Source organism: Mycteria americana (assembly GCF_035582795.1).
Source record: "Mycteria americana isolate JAX WOST 10 ecotype Jacksonville Zoo and Gardens chromosome Z unlocalized genomic scaffold, USCA_MyAme_1.0 Scaffold_18, whole genome shotgun sequence".
Taxonomy (NCBI): domain Eukaryota; kingdom Metazoa; phylum Chordata; class Aves; order Ciconiiformes; family Ciconiidae; genus Mycteria; species Mycteria americana.
Window position 1 is genome coordinate 40,050 of NW_027445436.1, and position 13,228 is coordinate 53,277.

The 13,228-nt window shown below is 37.8% G+C and overlaps 1 protein-coding gene across 1 annotated transcript in view; it reads right to left on the bottom strand.

Annotated features, from left to right (window-relative positions):
* Positions 1–13,228, bottom strand: part of LOC142402952 (rapamycin-insensitive companion of mTOR-like) — a 77,996-nt gene that overhangs the window by 40,005 nt on the left and 24,763 nt on the right. Inside the window, exons 3-4 of the mRNA XM_075488927.1 lie at positions 11,478–11,575; positions 1,140–1,204 (exon numbers count right to left, since the gene is read on the bottom strand). Coding sequence (XP_075345042.1) covers positions 1,140–1,204; positions 11,478–11,575 — 163 coding nt within the window. The remainder of the gene's footprint in view (positions 1–1,139; positions 1,205–11,477; positions 11,576–13,228) is intronic.

A 13,228-nucleotide genomic window follows, 5' to 3' on the forward strand; every position in this document is an offset into this window, starting at 1 on the left:
CTGAACACCTGCCTGCCCCTGGGAAGGAGTGAAGGAATGCCTTGCTTTGCTTTGCTTGTGTGCACAGCTTTTGCTTTCCCTATTAAACTGTCTTTATCTCAACCCACGAGTGTTCTCACTGTTACTCTTCTGATTCTCTCCCCCATCCCATTGTGGGGGGAGCGAGTGAGCGGCTGGGTGGTGCTTAGTTGCCAGCTGGGGTTAAACCACAACACTTGTATTTAAAAATATTTGGTAAAGAACTCCGAATTTTGAAGTTATATTCTTAAGTGATGTTTAGTCCCATCATAAAACACTATAATAGCTTACATAAATAAGGTCAGAAGACAATAACCTATTAAAGCTCACAGCAAAATACGGATTCACAAAACCACTTATTAGCATTTTTTAGCTCTAGCAAGGAAAATCAGTTCTATTTAAGAAAACAACTTACAATATTTCCACATGAAAAAGTACACAAGTTTTCCCAAAATTTTACTTAAAGAGTGACTAGCTTTTCTAAGCTTTAAGTCAGATAACTAAATTGAAAGAACACTAAATCATATTAAATACTACATCTTAGTTGTTTCTGCCACTAATGCTAAGCATCAGAACAAATTTACCAACGTCTGTGCAAAACTACAGAAGTTCTGGAAATAAGCACGTAGTTACTTTTGACTGTCAGAAACGGCAACAAAATATAGGAAAATTCCCCTTGAAAGTACATACACAGGATACTAAATAGTAGCAAGGAAAGCGATACTACAAAGATATATATTCACACCAAATTAACATAAAATGTTTATCTTTAAATCCTGGTTCTACATCAAGAATATACTCTAAATTCTTTTACTAAAAGTGCTTTCTGCAAGTACTGAGATATTTAGAGGTATTTTTTACATTTATGAGAATTATAATAAAGAAATCCACACTTTAACTTGGAGAGGGTTTTCCCCTCTTTGCCTGAAAGCATATGATGTATTTAATTTTACTCATTAAAATATTTGTAAGGTGTATATATTTGATAATATATATATTATGAAATTTCAAGCACATTAGAACTACAAAATACTAGCTCAAAAGTACAAATAAAATTGATTTAATTGCACCTATAACAATTAAAGTACCCTAGTATTGCTCTAGTGCTCCTTACTACTTACCATACTATGATGCTGTCATACGTAAAACCTAGCTTTTCTTCAGCATGGCCAGTATTACAAAGAAGCTGAAAATAAAAGAAAACGTCTATTACTTATAAGTCTTTAAAAATGACTATGTAAAACTGAAGATCTCTGGCAGTGCTTTCAAAGAAAGCTGAGGAATTTCATTCATGGCAAGGGGAAACTTACCAACTTCAGACTTCCCTGAGAATTTCTGCTGTCAGTATTCTATGCCTATATACACCAGACACACACGAGCCTGTGGCCTCTCATACTAGAGAAAAGCTTGCACAATCGTGTAAGCTGCCTACTGGTCAATTTTTCAACTCCAGATTGCTCCTCTTGCTGCCTTTAAGCTCTTTTCAGAAGAGCCATTAGTTGTGCAATCGGTAACCTGAGCAGAGATGAAAAAGACTGAAGTCAAAGCACATCTGCATTCAAAAAGAGGGCTTAGGTGAGAGTTTTGAAACAAAGACTGACACTGATGGTCTACTGTCATGTTTTGCCACAGCAGCACAGGCACAGAAAAAAGGTGCCACCAAGTGTCCGGTAACTGACATTTGGCCTGGCCTTTCATCGATTCTGCAGAATTTGTACCTCTGAAAAAAAATCAGTGCAAAGGTTGAATTTATGCACACAAAAAGACCAATAAACTATCAAATTCTGAACGTTTCAACCATGTCTGTCCATTTTGAGTACAAGACTGAAGATTTACAAGTGCAGTTTTTGCATCCAAAACCAACCTCAAAAGGAGCAATCTAGTGCGTGCCTATGTTTTAGCCTCCTGAGAAAAGGAAAATGGTCTCTTCTGTAAGAAGAGCTGATGCTGTTCTTTACAAGAGCCACAAAGAAATTCCTAGTAATCTCATTTACTACCCCTAGCTAAACTTATAAAATACTTTAATATTACGTCCAAATCCCAAAGCACTTTTCCAAGCACTTCCAAAAACTCAAGTGACTAATACTGATTGCAATAGCTTTGCACTTTGTACTTTTCGAAAGAGGTTCAGTTTTGCGCTCAGTTCTGAGCCAGCGCAGTATTAACAGTTTCTCATCAGTGAGGAATTCAGGAAGTGTTTGTGCCAACTAGTGAATGCCCCTATTCTAAAATTATTAAAATATATCAAACTCCATGCCATGTTCATGTTCTGTGCCAAGTGCAAGGTCCTTGCACCTGGGTCAGGGCAACCCCTGGTATCAATACAGCCTGGGGGATGAAGGGATTGACAACAGCCCTGCAGAGAAGGACTTGGGGGTACTGGTGGATGAAAAGCTGGACATGAGCTGGCAACGTGCGCTCACAGCCCAGAAAGCCAACCATATCCTGGGCTGCATCAAAAGAAGCGTGGCCAGCAGGTCGAGGGAGGTGATTCTGCCACTCTGCTCTGCTGTGGTGAGACCTCACCTGGAGTACTGCGTCCAGCTCTGGAGCCCTCAGCACAGGAAACACATGGACCTGTTGGAGTGGGTCCAGAGGAGGGCCACAAAAATGATCCGAGGGCTGGAGCACCTCTCCTATGAGGACAGGCTGAGAGAGTTGGAGTTGTTCAGCCTGGAGAAGAGAAGGCTGCGGGGAGACCTCATTGTGGCCTTTCAATACTTAAAGGGGGCTTATAAGAAAGATGGGGACAGACTTTTTAGCAGGGCCTGTTACGATAGGACAAGGGGTAATGGTTTTAAACTAAAAGAGGGGAGATTCAGACTAGATATAAGGAAGAAATATTTTATGATGAGGGTGGTGAGACGCTGGCCCAGGTTGCCCAGAGAGGTGGTAGATGCCCCATCCCCGGAAACATGCAAGGTCAGGTTGGACGGGGCTCTGAGCAACCTGATCTAGTGAAAGATGTCCCTGCTCATTGGGGGATGGGTTGCACTAGATGACCTTTAAAGGTCCCTTCCAACCCAAACTATTCTATGATTCATTATATGTATTTACTAGTAACAATAAGAAATTTATAATAAGCTAAATGAACAGTTAAATTAAGGCTACTGTAAGTTGAAATATTTAAACGTGTTCCATGCTCCTGTTCTACTGTTCACCTCCACCCGAAAAATCAGCATACTGGACAGAAACTCTGCTTTTAAGTAAACCCATTTTATTAGCATGAAGGTTTAAATTCTAACACTTAGGTTTATGCTTAACGAGTACAAATTCTTCTAAGGACCACATAACTTTTTTTTTTTTTTAAACCACAATTATTTTTCATATTGTTGTGCTGGTTTCAGCTGAGATAGAGTTAATTTTCTTCATAGTAGCTGGTATGGGGCTATGTTTTGGATTTGTGCTGAAAACAGTGTTGATAATACAGAGATGTTTTAGTTGTTGCTAAGCAGTGCTTACACTGGTCAAGGACTTTTCAGCTTCCCCTGCTCTGCCAGGTGCACAAGAAGCTGGGAGGGGACACAGCCAGGACATCTGACCCACACTGGCCAAAGGGCTATTCCATACCATATGGCCTCATGCTCAGTATATAAAGCTGGGGAAGAAGAAGGAAGGGGGGACGTTTGGAGTGATGGCGTTTGTCTTCCCAAGTCACCGTTACGCGTGCTGGAGCCCTGCTTTCCTGGAGATGGCTGAACACCTGCCTGCCCATGGGAAGGAGTGAAGGAATTCCTTGCTTTGCTTTGCCTGCGTGCGCGGCTTTTGCTTTCCCTATTAAACTGTCTTTATCTCAACCCACGAGTTTTCTCACTGTTACTCTTCTGATTCTCTCCCCCATCCCACCGGGGGGGGGGAGGGAGTGAGCGAGCGGCTGGGTGGTGCTTAGTTGCCGGCTGGGGTTAAACCATAACAATTGTGAGAAAAATGCATAGCGGTAATGCTGAAATCCAAAGTTGTTAATGAGACAGATTATTAAATTGGCTTGGATCAGCTCCATATTTGGGCTCAAATAATCTAAGTTAGTTGAAATATTTGGGATTTTGCATTTTTAAGAGTGGCTATGATCAAAGATTATTATAAAACATAAGGAAAGTTATTATACAACCTATTTCCCCCCACCTTTCAAATTTAAGTGATAATAAAACTAGGCAATTGTGTGCATTAACTGGTTATGACAGTATGTCACTTCCTCGCAATAATCTATTTTTATGCCATGTTCTTAGACTGCCTAAGGCCACCACTGCTGCTTTAGCATTTCTATTGACAAGTTATGAACTCTAAAAATTGGCTGGCAGTGTAAGCAAAACAGTGTGATAAGACAGAGAGTAAAAACAGTTCATTATTCAGTTTCAGACAATCAATAGTTGTTTAGGCTCATCATTTATACATCTAAACCTCTCCCCATCATTCCACCCCAGACACAAATGAGAAATCCTAATTTAACATACCAGATTATCTTTAACAATCTTTTTTCCTACTTAAGAAAAACCCCAGAATTGTAATTCTGATGTAGGAAAAAAAAACCAAACCAAAACATTTCTGAGAAAGCTGCTATCGTGTGGAACACGAGTGCATTTTTGGAGCAAGTCTCCTGTCATCGCACTTACCATGCTTTGGTTTGCATCTTGAGCAGTCCTGAGATGAAACTAAAGCAGACGACATGTTCCAGGAACCCACCTAACCTGCTGCAATTGCTAAAGGGCATTCAGTTCACTGGACTAACTCTAGTCTAGTCCTCAGTAACCACTCCTTACCAAATATATACAGTGTGGATATTAGCTCCTTAATACCAACCTGTTTTCCTCTATATATGTACTCCCATTGCGCACACCCTCACCGATGTAGAAAGAAACTTGACCTTATCTTGAAACTCATAGTCATGTAACCTGACGACAGTTATAGCTTGAGGAAAGTTTAACTGCTGTGTGGATACAAATCTCTGAATGTGATGATAATTATTATCAAAGTGTGTGATTGTGTCTGTGCATACATATGAAACACCTCTCACAGAAAATGAACAGATAAAATTAGCTGAAAAAAGTAAGTACAAGATTAGCTACTTTAGTTATTGGTTTACTCTCATTCCAACAGGCCACCATTACTTATGTATTGGCTTTCTTTACAATTTACACACAGTAGCATGCTTACAGGATTTCCAGCTAGAAAAAAGAACTTAAAAGATGGACAGCAAGATCAGAATTCAAAATGTTTCAGTGATTTGAAAGGAGTGCCCAAACTGGATAAGAAAATTCAATTAAATAAAGGGAACAGCATATCATATCATTCAGGGTACCACACATTAAGAGAAACAGAAAAGCTGAAAGGAGTCCAGCAGAGAAATACAAGATGTCCAGAAAACATTCAGAATGCCAAATACAAAAACAAATTTCAAAAGTAAAGCAAGATCTGTAAGTTACAGCAATCTATAAACTAAATGAGTTAATGTGATGTCATTTCCAAGAAAGGAAATTTTACCTTTGGAAATACTAATGGACTGCACTATGTTTGAGATTGAGAGACCTTTTTTTCCCACTTCACAGGTTGCTCTCAAAACTGCATAAAGAACAAAATTTTGGGCACCACATTTTAAGAGCAGACAAACTGGAATAAGTGTAGCAGAAAAGTGTACAAGGCAGCTAGAAAATACACCCATGAAGGCTGAAACATTGGGTTTATTTAGTCTAGGGGAAAAAATTGGCAAAAGTAAGGTTGGACTAATATATGTTTAAAAGGGGGGGGGGGGGGGAAAAGTCATGGAAGCTGCTATAAAGAAGATACTGTTCAGCTGGTCTCAGTGCTTTGGGTATTTGCTCAGTTATAAATAAATATCTGGTCTTAAATATATTTAAGGGAAAACTTTGCCACTTTCTTCTCATTTCAACTTCAAACAACATTAAGCAGGTCAATGATTCTGGCCCAAATGCAGTGATGTTTGTAGATGGCTGAATTCCTGACAAAGCCAAGTATAACTGTCATGTTTTTTACTGTAACATTTAACAATTAATATGCATATCATTGTAGTATAAGTTTCAAGGCAAGCAGTACCAGAATACTAAAATCTGCTTTTGGCTACACATTGCTATATTTTACTAAGATGGCAATGGATTATCATATAATGTAAATGCCTGTAATTATGCAACTATATTATATATATTTTCTAGAAAGTGTATATATTTTTATATATACACAATAAATTTTATATATTTTAATATACACACACACAGAGAGTATACTTTGCTTGTTAAAACTGCCTATAATTCAAGTCTATTATTCAAAATTTTTGATATAATGGTAAATGAATGGGAATAGCAGAGAATCTTTGAGTGGATGATTTAATATTAGGACAAAATGATACTTATGTTAGGCCAGACAGCGACTAACTTACAGTGAAGGTTTTTTTCATGTTTATTGTCAGCTATGAGTTTTTTGTGCTACTTGGATGAGTTATAGCAATATGAGTAACACATCAATATGTCTTAGAAACAGTAGCTCAAAACAACAAAACCACAGGAGGTCAACAGCATACACAAGTTGAGTATACACTGAGACCATTCAAATTTAACAGAATAGTCACAGCAGTTGATAGGTAAAAGTATGATATTATTTCAAGTGTCAAAAATGTAATTATTATACTATAATTTTGGAAATACAGTTTGAACAATCACTGGTAATATTTATGAGGAGACTACTTAGTAGATCCTAGTCTTAAGAGAAACTGAAACTGCATCCTCTGGATTTAGACCCATTAGCTCTCCATGTTTGTTCCACAGCTGAATGTCCCTAAGCAGATATTCTGTTCCTATCTGCTACATATTTCATCATGAGGTATCAAGTTTTGCCCATAGTGATGTATAGCTATTTAGATGAATGTTACAGTCAGTCAATACTATATTCAGATTCTAAGATACTTGGGTTTTGCAAAGGACAGCCAAGACCCTAAAATGACAACAGAAGCAGAGCAAGAAATGATGCAAGGGACTATGAATCAGACAGAGAAACTGAATCTGTGAGAGTCTCTGTAGCCCCAAAATCAATCCATATCCCAGTGAAATTTAGCAGCATGATCAAAAGCTAACATATATAAAGCAGAGTAGTAGAGCCTCATTAAATAATGATGGAATTAGTTTTGAGCAGACTGAAAATATCATTTTCCATATCACTGACACTATTCAATTGCTAGGGTTAAGCTAAAATGAATTAAGTTTCATTTTGTCCTTAAAGAAGCACCTTTCTTTTTTGAATGAAAAATAAAAGTCCCTATAACAATATCTGTGGATCTTTTTTTCTGTTCATTATTTAAATATGCTTTTAGGTTTAAAAAGGTATGAAGGATCTCTCAGAAGCTAACAATGGAATAAACCTTCTATAATAAAGGATTCTAAATGAATACTTCAAATCCAAAAGATATTTTCCACTAGGTAAATGCAATTGTACAGTTCCTTCTGGTTTTCAGTCATTTATCACTTACTACTTCTCATGGGGGTGGGGAAAACCCCAAAGAAATAACCATGATGTTTTAGTATTAATCAGCAGAAGTCGGGAAACTTCAAGGCGCTTGCCTTATGTAGCTGGTCATATAAATGAAAGATGGGTAAACCTAGTCAGCTTACTGGAGCCAAAGGCACACACTGAGCTTGTGAACTGCTGTGACGACTGAAGGTGTCACTGACCATTTACTAGAGGTCAAATCCTCAAACAGTTTTCAGGTCAAAATTCAGGTTAGCTTAAATAGTGATACAGGTGGTTTGAAAGAAACAAGATTATTTTTGTCCAATGCAGATTAAGCAGTACTTCACAAGCCTTTTTGCCCACAAAACTGCAGCTTCAGGTATTAGGTGATGAGCAGCAGATAAGGAGAAAAATTTCTGAGTCTGCTGCAGCTGCAATTCAGAACAAAACATAACTTTCCATAGCCCAAGTATAATTAGAACTGGGAATGCTAATTTCTTGGAGCAGAAAACTTAAGATGCTACAGCACCTGTTAAGCAATAACCCATGTTCTACAGCCAGAGCACCAAGAACACAAACATTAAAGTTTTTACTAATAAGAAATACTAGCTAAAATTTGATGAATGAAATGCAAGTTTTTGTAAAATATCATGTATACAGTGTACTTTGTACAGTAAGCATGGGTGCTGCGGTGACTTGAATGTCACTAGTTAAAACTCCTCTTGAAGGGAAAGACAAATGAAAATGGAGTTACATCTCTTAGGCATGCAAACATCAAACAAAATATCTGCCTTACGGTATCATTCTTGCAGATAAAGTAACAAATTCTGTTGACTGCTGACCACCATCAATTTTATATAAAGTTATTTAACTTCTGCATAAAATCCTGGAGTCTAGTTCAGTAATTTTTAAAGGGTGATTGCTTTCCTTCTCCTTAATAAATAGGGGGATACCACCACCACCCCCCCCCCCCCTTAAAAGTCTAGTCCTCTTTCAAGGAAAGAAACCTGAACCTAACATACATCAGATGTCTCGGAATTAATACAAAACTTAATGTCTACCACGATCTCTGTCAGGAAAATCCACGTTAACTTACATTACTTGTTTCCACATGAATACAAACATTTTGCTTCCTCTGACCAAAAAAGTAGAACAGTATTTCTTCCAAATGTGAGAGTTGCCCAGTCTTTGAAGGAAAAATTTGGGGCAGTGGGGAGCAACTGCTTAGACTGGTGCTGACATTTTCTTTTAAGTATAATAATATTCCTAGCAGGAGAGTTAAGTTTTATAGATTTTTCTGTATTATTTTATCAGAAATATGCTATAAAAACATTTTCAAAGGTACTTTCCCTGCCCATAGGACAAATATCCTAGATAACTAGTAGCTCTTCAAATGAACCATAAAATGCAAGAATTTACAGACAAATCAAGTTCATCACCATCAATATAATTCTAAGACAGGATACAAACATCCTCAGCTCTTAGCACATCTAACGTCACAAAACCTCACCGTCTTCCCCACACTCCCATCTCACAAAGGAGAAACTGAGACTATATCAACTCATGGTAGAAGAACAGAGTGCAAAAAGGAAGTAAAACCATCTCCCCCAAGCTCCAGGCTTTCACTCAATGAAATGCACTTCCACTGCAATGAAAAAAAAAAAAAAAAAACACAGAACTGTTCCAACCACAAAGGAGACAATACAATACTATTTGCAACTTCTATTCTATTTTCATAACTGTATTTACAGTTCAAACAAAAATAGGAAGAGTTTCCAAACCCAAATGTACAAGTTATAAATTTATAAAACAGATATCCCAGGGAGATTAATATAAGAACAAGTGCTAAACATCAAATAGAGTTGGATGATTCCTTTATACAGGGTCGCTCTGATTCAGTATCAAAACCAGGTTATGAACTACAGTCTCTGTCTTCAAAAGTCATATTTAATTTTAGCAAGTTGCTTTTCACAAATTCATTATTTCTTGCCAGTCTTAAGTTCAATTTATGAAAACCTTCCTTAAGGTTTTGTACGTATTTTCCAATTTTAACACTAGGTAAGTATAAGGAACAAATTCTTCAAATATTCAATTATGGAATTATTCAATTTTTCAAAACTAACTTTAAAAAAAGTTTTGGTTCATCCTTTAATTACATTATGCATATTTACTAATTTACCACATTTATAGGTGCTTAACATCTGTAGTAGTAAAATCAACAATGTTTTAAGATACATACTTTCAAATATTGACTTTTCACCTAGGATCATGCATCTGCAAACCTAAATCCAGCTCTTTAATTTTAAGGCAACTAGAGAATTTGGAAGCACCTACATTTATAAATTTCCAAGTCAGCACAAAAAGGAAATACAGATACTCATCAGCCTTTTCAAGAAAGCCCATTTTTCTGCTAGAAACACAGTTTGGAATCTCAGTAACAGCGGCAGCATTTTGTCAGTGGTGGATGTCTGACATAGACTGACAGATGCAATAAGGCAATGACCCAAAGAAAAGATTTCAGTATATATAAGTTCAGTTCCTCAGTGAATGCTATGCACCTACATGTGCTCTGAACCAACTCAGAAAATGGAGCATTTACAAATTTGTTATTAATGCACTAGAAGATAAATGTATTTGCTATCGTAATTTTCTTCTTAGTACTCACCCTCCTGCTAACTGAATCTCATACGCTACCACTGAAGCGTTGTTCAATTTTACAAGGAGTTCTTTCAACAGCCAAGAAGCATGGCTACTTCGAAGATTATGATGCATGTGTGTCCTTTTCATGTCGATTGGTCCCCCAAACCTGCCCTTGAGCATTTATTCTTTCACTTGAGATTGTCTCAAAACTGTCAAGCAGCCTCCCAATTATCTTACTCAATGATTTATCATCAGCTCATCTACAATAACAATAATAATTTAAACCTTACTTTCCCCACAAAATTCTCAACTACTAACTTGTTTCTTGGCTACTGCTGATTGCGGGATTCATCCTCTGTCACAGAAACTTGGGTTTCATCTTCAGGCATGCCACCCTATCTGTAGCGCTCTATCAGAAAGGTGTACAACTTACCAGCTCCTTCTGCGTATCAGTCCATCCATTTGGGTAACACTCACACTGAAGCTCCAATGTCTCCTAGCTCATTGACTGCAATGCACTTTTCCCTTGCCTCGACAAACGGAACACTGGTCCAACCATAACCATTCAGTGTGCTACAACAAACACCCCTTTCATAACTACCTGCTCACATCCTATCAGTCCTCTCTGCTGCTCTCCACGTGTTCCTCCTCTACCAAAAAAAATGGTACTTGCTCTCCTTCTGAAGGCCTTTCATGGTCTCTTTCTTCAGACTACCATCTCTCATTCTGCACTAAGTTTTTAATTCTTGTCTCCTGTCAGCTCACATCATCAGCTTCCAACGTATCTGTCATACTTTCAGGCAAGTACCTTTCACATTTCCTATGATTTGGAAGCTTATATTTGGAAAAAGCACCTCAAAAATCAGCAATACAGACCATTTCTAGAAATTGCCCCTTTAAATCTTTTTCACTATGAAACCTGCAATGAAAGTTGACAGTTGCTATTCTATTAGTGCCCAGACCACTGCATATCATGCTCATCGATACAGTCCTCTCCCTCACCATACTTTGTCAGTTTACATCCAGAAAGTCTGGCATTTCACATTTTTGATTCAGTTCTGTGGAGCAAGAACCAATCTTTAGCTCTATGTGTGCAACTTCACTCATGAACTGAGAGATAATTCAAGCTTCTAAGCACTAAAATACTACAAAAATTCAGCCAGTAGGACAAGTAGACAAACTTCAGCATAACCCTGCATTCACATATTTGCTTGTCCTTATTTGCTCCTTTCCTCTCCCACAGTACACAGATTCCAAGTACTGTTCCATAATACTGTTTCATGAATCTCCCAGCCAACACCTGATAGAGTACATATAAAATATTTTGCCCATATGATCATTTGTTCTGACACCATTTGAGCTCTTACCTTAGTAAAATTATTCAAGTGACCTAGTTTTCTCATATTTGAAACGCCTTGTAACTTGGCCACATTTTGGAGAATCTCTCTCATATTATCACAGGGCTCTGCAAAAGAAAACAGGTTATTAGCAGATACAATTTAAAAAAAAAAATCCAAAATCTAAACATGCATTCAACATACAGTTTCCTAAATATAACAGGTACTCTCCTGGTCTTAATTAAAGATGTAGATCATTTTCCCCTCAAGAAGCATCAATTTGATTTATACCTAGAACCAAAACCAGGCATACCCGAGTTCACTAGAATAAATGCTAAAACCTATGGAGGAGATAGACTCCTATTTTAAAGAAGATTTCAATCAATACCTTAGATTTACAGTTGACAAAGAAATCCATTTAGTGTCTGAAACTCCAATCCTAGCATCTCATAACTGAACAGCTTTATCCTTAATCCCCACGTAATTTAAAGACAAGAAGTAAACTTAAAGGCAGAAGTAAAAAGATAGCATGTTACTGCCACACCACACGATTTCTTTTTTCCCTTCAAACAAAGGGTCAGTGAGATTTTGGGGAGATGGGACTCTTTTCTGCCTCCATATTAATCTCTGTCCATAATCACCCTAAACTTACTAGAGGGCTGGGACTAGCCAGTGACATGGTAAGTGAACTACAAGGTAAACAGGGGGACTAGGAACTTCTCCTTTCTTCCTAAAGGTCCACCATCCCAACAACAACAACAAAAAAACCCACCAGGATTCAGACACCAGTTAATGACCCTGCATTTTGTTGGGAAATGGAAAACGACTACCAAACATGGGGAGAAGAGACAATATTGCCCTGCCTTTGGGAATAAGGCTGGGAGTTGAGGCAGTGGGACAAGCAGCACAGAGTAGGGCTGGGCACAGAGAGCTGCACACAGAGCTACTGTAACAGAAAGTGCAGTAAGCTCTGTACACAGTGGTACTGCAGCAGGACAATTTTCAAAGGGAGATGCTTGACTGCAGGATTTTTGTGCAGTCTTGGATTAGACACTGTATTCTGCGATAGGCACTAAAACACTATCAACAGCACTGTAGTTTGAAATAAATGAAATACCAAGGCTATGCTAGAGACGTGAACTGTTAAAAAGTATTACATCACCAAAAAAAGAAAAAAAAATGCATTACATAAAGTCTTTAGAATAAGCCTGAAGAAGAGTCCAAACACACGACATCTGGAAAACAGCAAAGAAAAGGGGGTTTTGTGTGTGGTGCCCCATACTAACTTCCAGTAAAAGAAACTTGCTTCCTACTACAGTATGAACAGCTACAGTTGAATTTGTGGAGCATATATAGTCTTTTATTTCCCTGTTCATCCTGAAAGGATACTTTTTATTTCCTTTGTAAAATGAAAAATATACAAATATCAGAGATGTAAAGAAAGGACCTTCTCACCACCTCTCTACAAACCAAGCTGAGTTTGTTATCAACTTCTGCAGTTTAAAAACTTAAAAAAGCAACAAATTTGAAAGAAGCAGACATATCTAGCAATCTCATCAGGATATATCCAGAATGTATTTGGAAAGACAAGAGCCTGTACTTGCACTACTATCAGGAATACAAGATGGTATTTAAAGATTAAGACACCTACAGGTAGGCACCAGAATACAGGTGTGTAAACCTGTGCTAGATGTCTCAGCTCCAGCTCCCACTGTAATTAATGGAGATCTCATCTATCAGCCAATGAAGTCTAAAACAAGTAATGAGACTAGCTGCAAGGT